The 16736-nt window shown below is 34.5% G+C and overlaps 3 protein-coding genes across 4 annotated transcripts; 2 read left to right on the top strand and 1 right to left on the bottom strand.

Moving 5' to 3' along the window:
* The first annotated feature begins 1787 nt into the window (after window positions 1–1787).
* On the top strand, window positions 1788–2989 carry LOC124537475 (tRNA-uridine aminocarboxypropyltransferase 1). The gene is made up of 2 exons (XM_047114340.1): window positions 1788–2158; window positions 2244–2989. The coding sequence occupies exons 1-2, from the start codon at window positions 1964–1966 to the stop codon at window positions 2970–2972; spliced, it is 924 nt and encodes a 307-aa protein (XP_046970296.1). The 5' UTR covers window positions 1788–1963; the 3' UTR covers window positions 2973–2989.
* A 693-nt stretch (window positions 2990–3682) lies between these two features.
* LOC124537461 (F-box-like/WD repeat-containing protein TBL1X) lies at window positions 3683–6849 on the bottom strand. 2 transcript variants are annotated; one of them, XM_047114319.1, is made up of 8 exons: window positions 6568–6849; window positions 6328–6477; window positions 5986–6128; window positions 5640–5854; window positions 5111–5231; window positions 4874–5026; window positions 4600–4791; window positions 3683–4517 (listed from the first exon to the last, which is right to left on the bottom strand). In XM_047114319.1, the coding sequence occupies exons 1-8, from the start codon at window positions 6623–6625 to the stop codon at window positions 4017–4019; spliced, it is 1533 nt and encodes a 510-aa protein (XP_046970275.1). In that variant the 5' UTR covers window positions 6626–6849; the 3' UTR covers window positions 3683–4016. The 2 variants fall into 2 exon arrangements, with proteins under 2 accessions (XP_046970275.1, XP_046970283.1); XM_047114327.1 differs by having other exon boundaries at window positions 5640–5839.
* A 562-nt stretch (window positions 6850–7411) lies between these two features.
* Window positions 7412–15369, top strand: LOC124540038 (gamma-tubulin complex component 3 homolog). Its single transcript, XM_047117440.1, has 18 exons — window positions 7412–7705; window positions 7913–8079; window positions 8158–8271; window positions 9066–9219; window positions 9626–9808; window positions 9906–9988; window positions 10058–10175; window positions 10339–10470; window positions 10559–10649; window positions 11062–11219; window positions 11630–11822; window positions 11985–12124; window positions 12244–12450; window positions 12888–13105; window positions 13548–13689; window positions 13773–13887; window positions 14030–14204; window positions 14799–15369. Exons 1-18 carry the CDS (start codon window positions 7636–7638, stop codon window positions 14829–14831), a joined length of 2493 nt encoding a protein of 830 aa, XP_046973396.1. The 5' UTR covers window positions 7412–7635; the 3' UTR covers window positions 14832–15369.
* The last annotated feature ends 1367 nt before the right edge of the window (window positions 15370–16736 follow it).

Raw genomic sequence — 16736 nt, 5'->3', positions numbered from 1 at the left:
CTGATTAAATGAATGTAATTGAAAACATTTCCGACATTTTAATATTAAGTAAAACAATTAAGTAATTTAAACATTGAGTTGATCAATAATAAAAAACAGGCAAATGTAGTATCATATGAGCCTTCCGTTATCGTTTCAATATCATTTAAACTATCATTAATAATAATCACCAAAAAGAGATTAATTTATTTATTATGCGCTAATTATTGTTTCAGTCTTGCTCAGATTAAATTAAAACTTTTGCATGAGTAAAGATCTATCTTATTAAAGCATGATTGTGTTAACTAAATACTCTTTAAAGCTTACTTGGATAAAAATTTTTGTGCGCTAATTACAACAACCAAATTGTCTTGAAAGTATTTTCAAGTAAATAAAGCGCACTACTCGATTTTATTCTCTTCGTCGTACATCGAGGAAAATAATAATTCTTAAATCTAAATTCCATCATTACTGCCTACTAATATCGGCTTACTCCCATCTAAATATGGCATTGAACTTTTAAGTCAAAAAATATTAACGTCTTTAGGTAAAATTCACAAATAAAAACGTTTATTAAAAAAGCAAGTATAGGGCATTATCAGTAGTAAAAAATAAATTTGATCAAAATTAAAATATTTCTAGAAACATACTTAAAGATTCTGATTTTAAGTATACAAACGTATTATTGTCGTACTATATTAAAATTAGAAGTCGTAATGTCTAGTCTGTATATAATGTGAAAACACAAGCAGCCGTCGTATGACATCATTTAGGCAAAAACTGACACTTCAATATCATCTGGCACATTGATAAACAACCTTTCAGGAATTTTTAATGCTAGTCATTTAATGCTAGGACACAATGCAAAGACACCGATTGTAATTCAACATTTTCCCTAAAACACCAACTATTTACAGTTGTTAGCGTTAATTGTCGTACATTCACAACTGTTGTTTTTACCAATATTACGTCACCAAAATGGCTGAAAGATATGGCAAGATAACGTGCTTATTTTACTGAAATATAAATGTTTGTAGCTTTTATTAGGAAAATCAATCTTTTTAAGTACTTTTTAAACATTGTACTATATACCTACTAATATCGAATAACTTAACACAAAAATATATAAAGGACTAATTGTTACCCGTAACTACTCGCGATTTAGGATTTGGTATTACGCAAGGAAAATATACCTGTGTCGTTCTTAGGCGTTCAAGCTTAATATGTACCAAATTTCTTCAAATTCAATTCAGTGACCTAGCAGTCACAGAGCAGTAGACTGACAGACAGGCAGACACACACGCAGAGTTACAGTCGCATTTATAATGTTAGTAGAAATAAAAAGTGTGGATATTGTATTTGGTTAATTTCAAGCAGAATATATTATATAAAAATATTGTATTTAATTGAAAAAAAAATATCATTTTAAATGCTGAAGAAGAGTTACCACGTATCTTCTGAGTTCCTAACAGTTTTATTTCGATAGAAAATACATTTAAAGCTGACAGATTTGTATATTATTTAATTGTGTAAAAGGACGATTCAAACGTGATTGTATATACTTGATAAAGTATATTTTTATTTGATTTGGTTACAATCGCTTATAAAGTAATGCTCAAGGAGTAAGACTTTAGAAAACTTCTGAAGTTTTATACTATTATACTACATCAAACACGTTTGAACTTTAAAGTATCTTCTATAAAATACTGATTGTAGTATTGTACTATTAAATAAAGAATATCATGTAAATAATTATGTATGTATTATCTGTGAAGTTTAATATTTCCTATTTTATTTTATGTCAACGTCAAACTTGTGGTATGAAGGTATGATGTCGTGCAAGAAGTAGATACCTATCTTACTGACCTACTACATTTATATTTAAGTTATTTTTATTAATTATTAGTATGAACTCATAAAACTCAATCCCATCTTCCGTAGGAAGTTTATAAGCCTATTCCTTAGAGATATCTAAATAAAAAATATGAACCCTAAAAGTCCTGAAGCAAGAAGTCGTGACGATAATCCATTTGAGGGACTTAAAATATCGAATTCCAATACATTAGATAGTGTAAGCAATCGTAGCCCATGCCCACGTTGTGGCAAATCACGAATGTATTTTTGTTATACATGCTTTGTTCCCGTGTCTTGTTTAGAAGGTCGCATTCCGAGATGTAGCGTAAGATCATAACTTTATTTTATATTGTTAAATAGTTTGTTTTTTTTTTTATTTTATAATGAATATTTATATTTTTTATTTTTAGCTGCCAATAAAAGTTGACATAATCAAACACAAACGTGAAATAGATGGTAAAAGCACCGCAGCTCATGCTGCTGTCTTAGCTCCTGGCGATGTTAATGTCTATACATATCCTGAAATACCAGAATATATATTAGATGGGAGAACTGTTTTGTTGTATCCAGGAACAGAAGCTCGCACTGTTAAAGAGTTGTTTACGGGTAAATGCAACTCTCAGACTTACACAGAAAATGTTTTAGCTCAATTGCCTTCTGGTTATAATGTTGGTACTTTAATGACAAAAATCTTCAACCATAATGATAATAACGAAATATACCATGCAGAAGAATTACCAATTGATCGGTTAGTTTTAATTGATAGTACATGGAATCAGAGTCGAGGAATATTTGCAGACAAAAGATTACAGAAAATACCACAAATTGTATTACAAAATAGAATATCCCAGTTTTGGCGCCATCAAAAGGGAAGTCCTAGATGGTATCTTTCAACAATTGAAGCATTGCATCAGTTATTATTGGAGTTACATATGAGTGCTTGGGGTCGTAGTATACTCTATGAAAATGAACTTACTAAACAATTTCCAATACACACACAAGAAAATCATACTTTATGCAAACCATATGATGGACAGTATGACAACCTTTTATATTTCTTTAAATATATGTATGAAAAACTACACACTTTATATAAACATGATGATTTACTGGCTTACAAAAGACCCATGGAAATATAATGTATAATATCACTTTATATTGTTTTTTTTTATTGCCTAGATGTTCAATACAGTGTGACAAATCTGATCACTTTTCAAACTGTACCTAGTTTCAATTTCATATCCTAAAAACCACTATTATTTCACCAGATTTTACTGTCTTTATAAATCAGTAATAAAAAGATCTTATGTAATGTAATACCATTAACTAATATACATGTTCTGTGTATTTTGGTTATTGGTTAAATTTGAGAAATATTATCCAGATAATTTGAAATCCAAAAATTTGCAATATATCTAGTAAAAATATAATCTGTCCATACAGCTTAATTCATCATTGGAAAATCATTTATTTGGCAAAGAGAATGTAATAACTAAATTTTATTTTATTAAATTTTTCTGATTGTATGATTACATTTTAAAATAAAGATAATATTTAAAAAGATCACAAATAAAAGGATGTTCCGATCAAAAATGGTAAAAATGAACATACCTTTAACATATTCAATGTCATTTGTAATGTATAGATAGTTTTAATTAACATATGTAATACTCCATGACATGTATACATTCAATTTTACATCATATATTTTAAGAACCACCTCATCAACATTCAAAACAACATTTGAAGTTGTAAATAAAGAAATTTTGAACATCATTTCTTTATTGCAGACCACAACTAACGTTTCAAAAAAAAAGTTTGTTAAATTAAATGTTAATGAAATAAAATGTGAAAGTAAATCTTTATTGAAAATATCAATATATATTATAAAAAAATTTACAATCTTAGGTTTAAATGAATAACTGTCAATGCACATATTTAAGATTGTATTCCTCAAACATCTAATAGATGAAATTATTTTTTTTGATTTGAGTATTGTTTTATTATTTTTGTGAAAAAAATGTAAGAAAAAACAAAATAGGGCATTTCCCATACTTTAATTATATATTGCTATTAAAAATTATTTCAACTAGAAACAATTTTTATTAAATAAAATGACAAATTATATATATTATCAGATGTTTTGTCACTATGATGTTATAAGAAATAATATTACAAATATTTTATAACTTGCGTAAATCTAAGACAAAAACACTTCCATCACTAGCACTTGCTCCTACTTTAGTACCTCTTGAATTCCAACACACCTCGAAGATACCTCCTGTGCCTTTGTAAGAATGAACTAAGCCTCCTGTTTGAGTTGACCATATGTGTACACATTTATCAAATGAACCACTGGCTAAAAACTTTCCATCAGGCGAAAATGCAACACTGTAGACGGGCTCTGTGTGTTTTGTAAGTGTGTGAATACAAACTCCCCTTTCTACATCCCATAAGCGTACCGTTGAATCAAAAGATGCACTGGCAAGTATCAAATTCATGTTAGGATTTTGTGTACCTGGTCCAGTTGGAGACCACTTTATAGTATATATTTCCTTGGAGTGAGCTTTCAAATCATGAACACATGTGTCTTGTTTCATTGACCAAATTTTAAGTGTCATGTCATCTGAGCAGGATGCGAGTAATTGTCCTTGTGGATCCCATTTAATTGCATTTACTTCATTCTAAAAGAATATAAACATTTTAAATTTAGAAATATATAAGAACATTTTAATTATTGTTATTTTATAATCAATTGGTACTAACTGTGTGGCCTTGGAAGCTCTTTATAGGTTTATCTACATGAAGTCTGCAGACATGAATACACTGATCTGTGGAACATGATGCAAATGCAGTATTTGTTTGCCAATCAACATCCAGTGCTGGTGCTGCATGGAATGAAAACTGCTGTGTGCATTGCCCTGATGCTGCATCCCAAATAATTGTTGTCTTGTCAACCTAAAAATAGTAAGTTGTGAGTAGATAAAGCAGTTTTAAATGAATATTTTAGTATTTTTACTAAAATTTTATTTAAACTTACCCCAGCACTTAAAATATAATTTCCTCGTTTATTCCATTTGAGAGCAAAAATTGGGCCCTTATGTTGACCTAGAGTGGAAGCTAATGTACCATCTGTTGTCCATATACGAGCATAACCATCATAAGATCCAGTTGCTAGAAGGTTACCATCACACTAAAATAAAGATAGTTAATTTAAATTAATGAAACTCTTTTCGAGAAATTTCTATTGTACAATAAGAAATACACATGGACTTACATTCCAATCTAATGATGTGACATCCTTATTACTGGGTACTTCTGCTCCACCTTTTTGAATACAATGCCTCAAAACCAGCTGGTTAGGAGTAGTGGCAGGATTATCTGACATGTCCCATATCCTAAAATTTTTGTTTTTTATGAAATTGGTATACAAACAAGCAAATGGGCCACCTGACAGAAACAGGTTAACACTGACTATATATAAGGGCACCAAAAGAAATTTTAACTATTCCTAATATTGCCAAAGCATAAGTTAGTATATAACTTTTGCCTATAATTAAACTGGTTCACTGACCTTTCAAACCAGAACATTAATGTAATAAAGATGTTACTTGGCAGTAGAATATTTGACAGTACATGATGAGGCTGATGGGTTTTCGCAAATCCCTACCATCAAGTAGACTGAATTAATTTTTGAAGGTCTTCAAGAAAATCGAATTACAACCTTACACAAACATAATACCAGTCAATTGTCCTCCAAAATTATTACCTTTACCATGTTTTATTTTAACAAAAATAATACTTACCTAGCTGTACTGTCTCCTGATCCACTTGCCAAAAGATCTGTACTGGGATTCCATGCACATATAAATACTTCTGATTCATGTCCTCTAAGCACTGTTGCTTTACTAGCAGGTATTTCAATTGACTGATCTACATCCATATTCTCGGGGGCACTTGGAGTTGCAGCCCCACCTGTTGTTGTAGCTGCAGTACATGTAGTTCCCTGGAGATTGATTGTCTATAATTAACAAAAATCATATATTAAAAATGGTTATACATTATATATGGTGTTTTTTTTTTAAATAAAGGTTATTTCATAACAAATGGTAAATATCATGTTATTAAATTTGCTCTTTATATTTCACTTACATCAACACCATTCTGTTCCCCTCCTGAGCCCGGTTCTTTATTAGCTTGTTTTTGTGCATTGTGAGCATTTTGTCGAGCAGCAACAATGTCAGGTGTCACTGCATCAATTAAACTAAGGCTTTCTGTGAGACGAGTTTCTGTGCCTTGAATAAAAAGAGGTAATCTGAGATATTTATCATTATTACTCTTATGCAAATGGATTTACCTTTAAATTTAGTATGTAAAGTGTTTGTATAAATATGTATTTCTTATTTTAAGTTTATTAATCTGTATATGGATGAGTCACTTGTTTTTCATATATACATTAATTCACATTTATTACCAAAGTTATATTTTTCTTACCATCTTCTCCAATAGTTATTTCTGCTTCAGTATATTGAAGACCTTTTTGCAATATATTCAATAGAGCGGCTGGTGGTACTAGAGCTCCGTTTATGTTACTTTGAGAAATGTGAGACTCAATTCCAAATGTGTACGCCGAATGATGAAAACCTGAAAAATAACATCATCAGTTGATGTTGCACTTAAATTTAAAAACAATGCATTCTAGCGTCTGATACATAGTTGTCAGAAAGTAAATACCAGATTCTTGTAAGTATCGGTACACGAGAAAATTCACTTCATCTATTGAAAAACTCATGTTTACACATCGATGTTTACGATTCAATCCTAAATTAACTGAAACACTAATAAACAAATAAAGCAATCATAATGTTTTTTTTTCACGAGAACTATTTACTGTTGTTCACTTTACAGTTTGATATAGGAATAGGTACATTGAGTAGAATATTAAGCTTCTGAAAAATCAGCGTCAACGCCGTGATCGTGTCCGTGGCGCTAGTGTGCTCTTTTGGCTCCTCAGACTACTCGCTCAATAGCGCCCCCGTCACACTCAGAGTTACATTCGCCGAACATTTTTTTGTACTGCGTTCAGACTAGCCAATACATTTTTATATTCATAACAAAAACTTTATGTTGTTAAGAATACATAGATATGGAAAGTTTCCAACGAAAAGATAAGATGAACATATTAGTTTATTTAATTTTAATTAAAAATAAATTTAAATATATTATATTTTACTTACATTGTAGATGAAATGTATTGCGTAACATCATGAACATATATAAATCAGAAAAATATCATACTACAATGATATACTATTCTTTTAACATGCGATATAGCCTACTCTTTTTTTGTCTTCGTTTACGTCGCAAAAATACTATTGTCTCGTTGTATTTACTAAACTGTATGTATTTTGTAACTTTCCATTCTAACACTATTATAGATCCATACAAAGAGTTTTCAGTCTGGAAATCAACCCTGGAAATAGTATCTTCCGGTCCATCTGTAAGCTGTATGTTTGCAATCGTTAGCCACTCAGTCAGTAAAATGAAAAAAGTTAAATTATAACTTCAAAGCTTCAAACTTCAAAGTGCAACTGTCAATTCGCCAGTTAGACAAAATTGTAAATATCAAATTAAAATCTTAAAGAACAACTGTAAGTTTTCTAATTTATAATTAATTACATGTGGTTTATTTTTATGTTACGAATGCGCTTTTTCAAAATAACAACATTTTAAATATAAATTCAAACAGAAATTTATTTTGAATGCCTACTAATTATAGCGCATTGTTTATCGGAAATTTAAATGGAAGTCCCGGCAAGTACAGTTGCTACATTACTTCATAAATTGTGCGAAAGATTGTCACCTGATCCAGGTAAGCTTCTTTTTTTAAAAATATTGTTTGTCAATTTATTTGTTAGCTATAATATTATTCATTTTCGATACATTTTTAAAGCGCAAAATGCAACAATATTTTAAAGATTTTATATTGAAGCTTAAAAAAGGCAGTTTTTTAATTTTCCCAAATACTTTGAAGTAGTTAAGCTAAGCATATATTTATAGACAGATAAATTATTTTCAGATGGAGCTTATGAACTGGCACTCTCATATTTGTCTTCTACGAGTGAGAAATCTCGATCAGTTCAAGATGAAAAACTTCTTTGTCAAAAGATTCATTCCCGATTAGCCAGTTTGTCAGCAAAGGATGCAGACAAGTTTAATGAGTCATATGCAAAACTAAAGAATTCAGTAAGGCATTTTGTTTAGATATATATATATATGTTATTTATAATTTTAAAGTGATAATGCTATAATTTTTCATTTTAGTTCGTACTAAAGCAAAGAGTTGCTGTGCTTTCATTACTGTTAGCCCTTTCGGAGACGCCACAGAACTCAGAATCCACACAACAATTATTCCCCATACCTAATCTTGGAAATACTGTGAGTTTTTGTCTATTCCATTTTATTTATTATTATTTCTATAAATATTTTTTTATATCTTTATATTCTTATTTTCTTTCTGCAATGTATTTGTATCAGAATATAATTTATAAAAAAATAATAGTAAGAAAACAAATAGTCTCTAGCATTGTTTCATATTCTAATAAAAATAATATATGTTTATCAATTCCCATAATTGTTCTGATGTAATAATGTGTTCTGAATAAAGACTTGCCAGTTAAATAAATATATGATAAAATACATTTTCAAAGGAATGTATTTGAGTTTAAATAAGTGTACATTTCATTTTATCACTAGAGCTTTCCTCAAAACCAATTTCTTCACATTGCGTAGATTAATATTTTCTAGATTTCCTATGCAGAGATTTGGCCTTCTAAAGGGACCTTATTAGGACGCTCAAATACATTCCCTACATAGAGAATTGAGTATTTTAACTAGTCTACCATGCCTGGTGATGCTGTAGAGGTCACTATGGACAGCAGTAAACACATTATAAAAAATTTAGCAACAAGAGGAATATATGATATTGTTGAGAACTTGAATAATCTATGATATTTATTATGAATTAATAAAAAAACTATGTTTTGAATGTTGACGGTTTAAGGTTTGTTTAAATTTATTCCTTCTTTATTGGAATTGGTTATACCAAGAGTAAAATAAAATGGTTTGTAACCAAATATATTGATCAAATATATTATTATAAAGATACTGATAACATGTTCAATACAAAATAATAGGTATGCATTAAATAATTCATGAATATTGTATTTTAGAATGATGCACTAGGTTCAACAGCAGCAACATCAAGCTCCAGTAAAAGCACTATAGGATCGGTCGGCTGGGGAAATAATGCTCTGAAACAACAAAGCTCTAACATGAGCCTACCATCTAACAATAGCAACTTGGTTGTGGCCTTGCAATCTAATGGTAAAACATTTGATATATTATAATGTTTCACAGCACAACAATGAATACAATAAATTTTCAAGAAATGTTTATTCATTATAAACAATTACGATAATTACTATTTAGTTTACTATATATAACTTTGTTCTCTAGCCCCAATTACCGAAACTTTCGACGCGTTTCTGTTCCTATAAACAGTTTTTGCGTAGCAACTTGTGCCTTACTGCCAACTTAGATTGCGTATGTTATGTAGTACTGATCAACAATGTTTTAAAGTATAAATTGTTATCTTAATATTTTTTAAAAATAATCGTATCTTATGCTACATAAGCTATATTAAATTTCTCCGTGGACGAAGCCACTGCCAAAGCTAGTGATATATATATTTGTATAATTTCATAGAAGCGTACGTTTATATTGTTCAAAGAACGAGCGAGCGAACGTGCCTGCGTGCGAGACGCAGTATTAGCCGCAACAGGCGTAAAGGCATCTAATACAGCTAATTGGTCCCGCCCAGCGCAAACATTGTATTCTCGAATAGCTCACTTGGGGTTCCTTCATGATCGTCTCAAGGAGTTTATTGACCCCGCATCGGGACTCATGCCGCAAGGTACGATATTTAAATATTTTACTAAAGAACATCAATTATATTTATAAATGTTTCTTCAAACTGTTGTAACTATAATGTTGACCTTTTTTTTGTTAAGGTTTAATGGGCGAAGGATTAGTGTCATCAATAAGAGATGAACTCACAGAATATTATCGGAGTATTGCACTATTGCAGTCCCAGGTAACTTATGAATAGGCTTAACATGATATTTTTTATTTATTATATTTACTAAGGGTAAAATCTTTACAGGTGTGCGAAGGTGACGGCGGCGGTGGTACATTGCGACGTGTCTGCGTGTGGGCCTACGAACCCCTGCATCGCCTGACCTGGCTCGCCAATATTGCACATACGGCACATCATAAAAAAGGTTACAAAAATGTTTTTGTTTTCTAAGCATACAATACGTTTTAGTTCAGTAATATAATATTAGATATCAAAATGTGTTAAGATAAGCTAGAAGACCAATTCTGATAGATGTCAGACACATTTGACATTTGACATTGACACACACGCGTTATTTCCCCGCGCAGGCGGAGAGCTGGCGTCGTGCGTGCACCGCTTCGTGCGGCACGGGGATGAGCGCGTGGCCACGCTGGCGCGCCGCCTGCTCACCGCGCTCACCTACCCCCTACTGCTCATGCTCACTCGCTGGCTGCTACACGGTACGCAGGCCGCGTTTACCGTTATGACGTAGTATATGACGATCATGCTTCGTTTTGAATTCTTGTAATTAAACGTGTCGCTTTGCAGGAGAAATCGACGATCCCTTTAATGAGTTCTTCATCGAAAGCAGAAGTGGTGTGCCGATTGATAGAATGTGGCACGATAAATACAGAGTAAGGTGAGTGCTTATCTTTTGAAGATAATAAAGTATTATTTTTAATTTAATTAAAACTACTCATTAAATTAACTGCGCGTCCTTACTTCGATGAGTACGGGACAGTCCCAACACCATCTTGCGTGCATTGTCGGACCGCTGGGATTCACCAATACTAGCTCACTGGATACGACTTCACGTAGTCCAGTAGAATAGTTTTAAAATAAGTTTAAAAAAAAAATGTCATACATAAATAATTAAGTAAAATTGCTTTTGTGAACTTACTAACCAATTTAGGTATTAAGATTAATTAATTTATTTTTACTAACACTATATGGATCTATGTAAATTATGGTCTGAAATAAATGATTATTATTATTATTATTAAAAAAAATAGAAAATCAAAAATTGTCCACATGTGCGTTGGTATGCGTAGGGAGTGGATGGTGCCATCGTTCATGTCGCGCGAGCAGGCGGCGCAGATCTTGGCAACTGGCAAGAGCGTCGTGTTCATGCGGGAGGCGTGCGCCGACGAGCCCGTGCCCGCCGACCACCACCACCACCTGAACCAACTTCTCGAGCCGCCTCGAACTGGTACGTTTAATAGGAGTAACCTGTTATTGATAATGAAGAATTTTCTGTTAGAAACAACAACAACAACAACAACAGCCTGTACATTCCCACTGCTGGGCTGAAGGCCTCCTCTCCCTTTGAGGAGAAGGTTTGGAACATATTCCACCACGCTGTTCCAATGCGGGTTGGTGGAATACACATGTGGCAGAATTTCTATGAAATTTGTTACATGCAGGTTTCCTCACGATGTTTTCCTTCACCGCTGAGCACGAGATGAATTATAAAGACAAATTAAGCACATGAATCAGCGGTGCTTGCCTGGGTTTGAACCCGCAATCATCGGTTAAGATGCACGCGTTTTAACCACTGGGCCATCTCGACTCAAATGTTGCAAAAGTTTCTCTAAAATAGTAGCATGTGAATATGAACAGGGAGCGAGAGTGCGGCGTGGTGGCAGGCGAGCGGGCTGCGCGAGGGCGTGGCGGCGGCGCACGCGTCGGCCGCGCAGCGCCTGCTGGCCGCGCTCACCACGCACCACCACCTGCTAGACCACCTCGCCGCGCACCGCCGCTACCTGCTGCTCGCGCAGGGAGACTTCGTACACCATCTCATGACGCTGCTGCAGTGAGTAGCTTGTAATGAAAGTCTTCTGAAGACTGTTTTCTTGACTATTATGAAAAAAAAAAAAAAAGACTATTTAATATTGCCTGGAAATATTCTTTTAAATATTAAGACTTTTAAGAAGGGAAAAGAAACTCAACAACAACATATACTTGTTTGGTGTAGGGAGGAGCTAAACAAACCGGCGACATCATTATACGTGCACAATTTGACGTGCACGCTGGAGGCCGCAGTGCGCGCCACCAACGCGCAGTTCGAGCCGCCGCACGTGCTGGCGCGCTTACACGTCAACCTCTATCCTAATTGTTAGTTAAATAAAATTGATAATGGTATTCTCAATATTATATTACAAAATCATACCTGGTGCTGATTTCTATAGCGATCAAAGTAACTTTGTTTTGAAAGGGGAAAAAAATGTGTCCAGGTGACGGTCGCGAGGATAATGGCTGGGACGTATTCGCACTGCAGTACCGCGTGGACGGCCCATTAGGAACACTCTTCCCAGCGACCTGCGCCGCACGTTACCGCGCGTTGTTCACGCAGCTGTGGCGCGTAAAGCGCATCGAGCACGCCTTACACCACGCCTGGCGCGACCACGCTATACTGCAGAAGCGACTCAAACACATGCCAGGTAGAGTCCTCTTTCGCTCTATTGTAGAAACTTCTTTTCTTATCGCCCTAAATCGCTAATTCAGGAACATTTTGTATTATTCAACGTCAATGCTTTATATTCTATGATTAATTTAGTATCGACTCGATCACTATTACGGTAATTTCGACGATGACCTCGATGGTCGAGTGGTGTGTACACCGGTTTTCAAGGGTACGCCACTCTGAGGTCCCGGGTTCGATTCCTGGCCTAGTCGATGTAGATTACCATTAGTTTTCTATGTTGTCTCGGGTCTGGGTGTTTGTGGTACCGTCGTTACTTCTGATTACCGTAACACAAGTGCCTCAGCTACTTACATTGGGATCAGAGTAATGTATGTGATGTTGTCTCATATTTATTTATTTATTTATTATTTATTAATTTTTTGTAAATAAAAATATGTACCTTAAATCTCATAGAGGTGTGGGGCCTGATGCGGCGCGTGTCGTGCCTGCGCGCCGAGGCGCTGCGGCTGTGCGGCGCGCTGCAGGAGGCCAGCTGCGAGGGCGCGGAGGCGGCGTGGGCGGAGCTGCTGGCCGCCGCCGCCGCGCGCCACCACCTCGACCGCCTGCTGGCGCTGCACCACCGCGCGCTCGACCGCCACTCCATACATGCCATGATCCACCACACCACGCAGGTCTACACCCCGAATACTTTAAGCGCTTTTGATTCCATTCAAAAATTTTTTATTTTTCTTTTTTTTTTTTAATGGTATAGGTTGGCAGACGAGCATATGGGCCACCTGGTGGTAAGTGGTCACCATCGCCCATAGACAATGACGCTGTAAGAAATATTAACTATTCCTTACATCGTCAATGTGCCACCAACCTTGGGAACTAAGATGTTATGTCCCTTGTGCCTGTAGTTACACTGGCTCACTCACCCTTAAGGCCGGAACACAACAATACTGAGAACTGATATTTGGCGGTAGAATAACTGATGAGTGGGTGGTACCTACCCAGACGGCCTTGCACAAAGCCCTACCACTGAGTAAAATATAATATTTTTATGAATAAAAAATTTGCATGATGACAGCATGATCAAATTATTAGATATCAATAATAATATTTTTACTACAGGAACTGCAATCGTACTTGGGCAATGTTTTGAACGAGACACTCGCCCTGCGTAGTTTCGAGACGACGCTGCATGCGGGTATTAATGCTGAACTTGAGCGCCGCGAGCGACTAGAACAGTTGAAAGCCGATCGTATATCACGAGGTACAACTAGATGATTATTACCTTTTTGTTTGCAAGGAAGAATTTAAGTAATGTGATGTAATTATTATTACATTTTATTGTAGGAGAATATGCATTCACCGCTGCTGATGAAGCGCAAGATAAAGAGAAGAGAAAAATTTTCCAACAGTTCCTAGGTAACCGAAAAGCCGACCTTAATGTTTGGGCGCGTACTTACCGGTGAGTTTGTAGACTTTTTGCATATTACGATTACGATATTGGAACTTGATAATGGAAACTTTTAAACCTTTATTATTATTACTTTAAGAGTTATGTCTATTATGATATTATTTTTTATATTCATTATTTATTGCTCTTTTAGAGGTCATGTGACAACGTTGATCCTAAAGCTAGCCTTGCACACGGAGGTCTCGCTTCAAACGTTGGCATTCCGTCTGGACTACAGCGACTTTTACAAACGAGGTGACGCTAAGCTGCACGAGCCATTGACTTATCAACACAAGCGACTCAGTGAAATTGGACTTCATTTAGCAAAGGTAAATGTGTAATTAATTAATAACTGTCTATAAATTTATGGACTCATAGGTGCTGTAAAGACAAATAAACAACTGTGACATATTTTATAATCTATTATAATATTCATAACGGATTCGTGAAATAATGACGTTTTGAATGTTGTTGGAGTTGTTTTCGGACCTTTGTAAAAAAAAATTAAATCAGATATAAATAGTAACAGTCTATTTCTATTAAAGAATTGAATAAACAAACCAAAAATAATTTATGCGATTAGATAATTTTTTTTAATTATATTGCACACTACTCACTGTTCTTTATTAATATGATTTTATTTGTAATACTATTAAACTTAACTAATTATATACATTGAATTTTTTCTCTAAATTTTCGATAACAGCTTCTTTAATGTTCAAAACACCGTTTAATTCCATAAATCTATAATATAACATATTTTACTAAAGCTCTCAACCAATGATATCGCGTGGATTGTGTCAATGTCAAATATTGGGGTTTACGACCATACAACCTGCATTTGTATCGATTTACATATTACGTGTGATTTTTTGTTTCTTATGTTAAGTAAACATTTTATGACATTGCAATTTTTTTTTCAGACCAAACTAATTGATCACAGTAAGAAAAAGTGACACGTGTTAACGGAACCGCCCACTTCCAGTGTCTGTTTACCGTGGATCGGTTTCGGCTGCATTTCCTCTAACTAAACTAATGTTGCGAATACACGAGCTAATAGCAATATTTCAGATCTGTTTTTTAAATTAGCTTATGTAAAGGATTATTTAAATTTTATAGTATTTCTGTAAACTTTAAAAGAAACTCAAAGATAAGAGATATAAGGTCATGTTGTTGTTGCTAAGACTTTGTAAATAGCAATTAATTAAGACGGTCATTGTTAGCTGTTTAAAAGTAAAGCGAATTGGATAAAATGTTAAGTATCAGTATTTTAAATAATCTCCGTAAAACAGAGTACGAAATATCTCACAACGGTCTTAGGATAATGAAATATAATAATAATGAAATGACCACTAATTATAAAATGTTAAATATAATTCGATCAATAGAAGAAACGATAATCGACTGATTTCATTCACAAATTAATATAGATGTATGTTGTATAACAAAGAAATTTTAAAAGTGCCATTAAACAACAAATATGATTTTAATACATTTGTTCGTTTTATTTTAATCCTCTGACTTACCTATTTAATTTCTTATTTGTATTGAAAAAAAAAAGAATAATAGGTGTATATATATGTCGTCAATTAGGAATAATTAGATAATCAGTTGATTTTCTTGTAATGCTGCGGTCTGTGCCGTGACGTTATTAGTCATGTGTTACGTTTTTAAATTATTTTAGAACGGTGAGGCGAAAGTTCGATTTAACAGTACAAGAGAACTACTGACCCCCCACGTGATGGAAGTTGGGGGGTATGTGGGACTTCCCGGTTCCCTGGACTCCGAGTGCGCCCAGGTCCAACGGGTTTACCCACTAAAAAACCAGCTCTCCGTCTTTCGGCGGGCGCCACGGGACCGCTTACGCATGCTACCGTGACGCCCTGACGGTCGGCCCGCCTATGCGAGCCTCCAACACCTTATTTTTTTTTATTTTATGGAATAGGTTGGCGGACGAGCATATGAGCCACCTGAGGGTAAGTGGTCATCATCACCCATAGACAATGACGCTGTAAGAAACATTAACTATTCCTTACATCGTCAAAGCGCCACCAACCTTGGGATCTAAGATGCTATGTCACTTGAGCCTGTAGTTACAGTAGCTCACTCACCCTTCAAACCGGAACACAACAATACTGCCTATTGTTGTATTGCGGTATGAATATCTGATGAGTGGGTGGTACCTACCCAGGCGGGCTTGCACAAAGCCCTACCACCAAGTAGGGGGATTCTCGAGGTTTTTTATCACTGAGACCCCCCCTGGTCCCCTGCGGCGCCTATTAAGGCGGTGAAGGTGCGCGTAGCGCCACATTCGCACTACCCGTTCGAAATAATAAAATCATAAGATATTTTGTAATTACGAAGTAGAGTTTGAAAAACAATCGGGCTTATTTATTTGGATTTTTTATTAAAATCTAACGACTTTTAAAACAAAAGAGTATATAAGGAATAAGAGTATACAAAAGTTAATTTTGTATAATTAAATGGCTTGGGAGCAGCAAAATGACGTGAGCATATACAAGTGGCATAAACGAATGCAGTCCCGCCACTGGCCGCGGCCTCCAGTATTTCTATTTCACTAAAACATGTAATCGAGAAAAGTCTAGAACAGAAGGATGTTACTTTACTTATCCATTTTATTTAGATTACGTAAATAAAAAATATAATTCGTTAGCGTTGCTAACGGTACTCATAGTTGTCAGTCCAAGTAACTCAAATTTCAAAGATATATAGTAATATTAGTAATATTAATTTTAGGTTAATCCGTTACCTTGCCGCGCAAGCCGCAAAGCATAATTTTTAAAATAAAAACAAAGGAAACTTGTCCGTAACTCCCTTCCCAGTTCTGTTAATGTTGTCAG

This window comes from Vanessa cardui, chromosome 2 (assembly GCF_905220365.1).
Source record: "Vanessa cardui chromosome 2, ilVanCard2.1, whole genome shotgun sequence".
Lineage (NCBI taxonomy): Eukaryota > Metazoa > Arthropoda > Insecta > Lepidoptera > Nymphalidae > Vanessa > Vanessa cardui.
This window is presented reverse-complemented; position numbering and strand designations above follow the sequence as displayed.

Coding starts and splice junctions, on each gene's coding strand:
- LOC124537461 (XM_047114319.1), bottom strand. CDS start 6,625: ATGAGTTTTTCAATAGATGAAGTGAATTTTCTCGTGTACCGATACTTA. Junction 5,855..5,985: donor GGGAACAGAATGGTGTTGAT/GTAAGTGAAATA, acceptor TGTTAATTATAG/ACAATCAATCTCCAGGGAAC. Junction 4,792..4,873: donor ATTATATTTTAAGTGCTGGG/GTAAGTTTAAAT, acceptor TACTATTTTTAG/GTTGACAAGACAACAATTAT.
- LOC124540038 (XM_047117440.1), top strand. CDS start 7,636: ATGGAAGTCCCGGCAAGTACAGTTGCTACATTACTTCATAAATTGTGC. Junction 11,823..11,984: donor CATCTCATGACGCTGCTGCA/GTGAGTAGCTTG, acceptor TGTTTGGTGTAG/GGAGGAGCTAAACAAACCGG. Junction 14,205..14,798: donor TTGGACTTCATTTAGCAAAG/GTAAATGTGTAA, acceptor TTTTTTTTTCAG/ACCAAACTAATTGATCACAG.
- LOC124537475 (XM_047114340.1), top strand. CDS start 1,964: ATGAACCCTAAAAGTCCTGAAGCAAGAAGTCGTGACGATAATCCATTT. Junction 2,159..2,243: donor GTCGCATTCCGAGATGTAGC/GTAAGATCATAA, acceptor TTTTATTTTTAG/CTGCCAATAAAAGTTGACAT.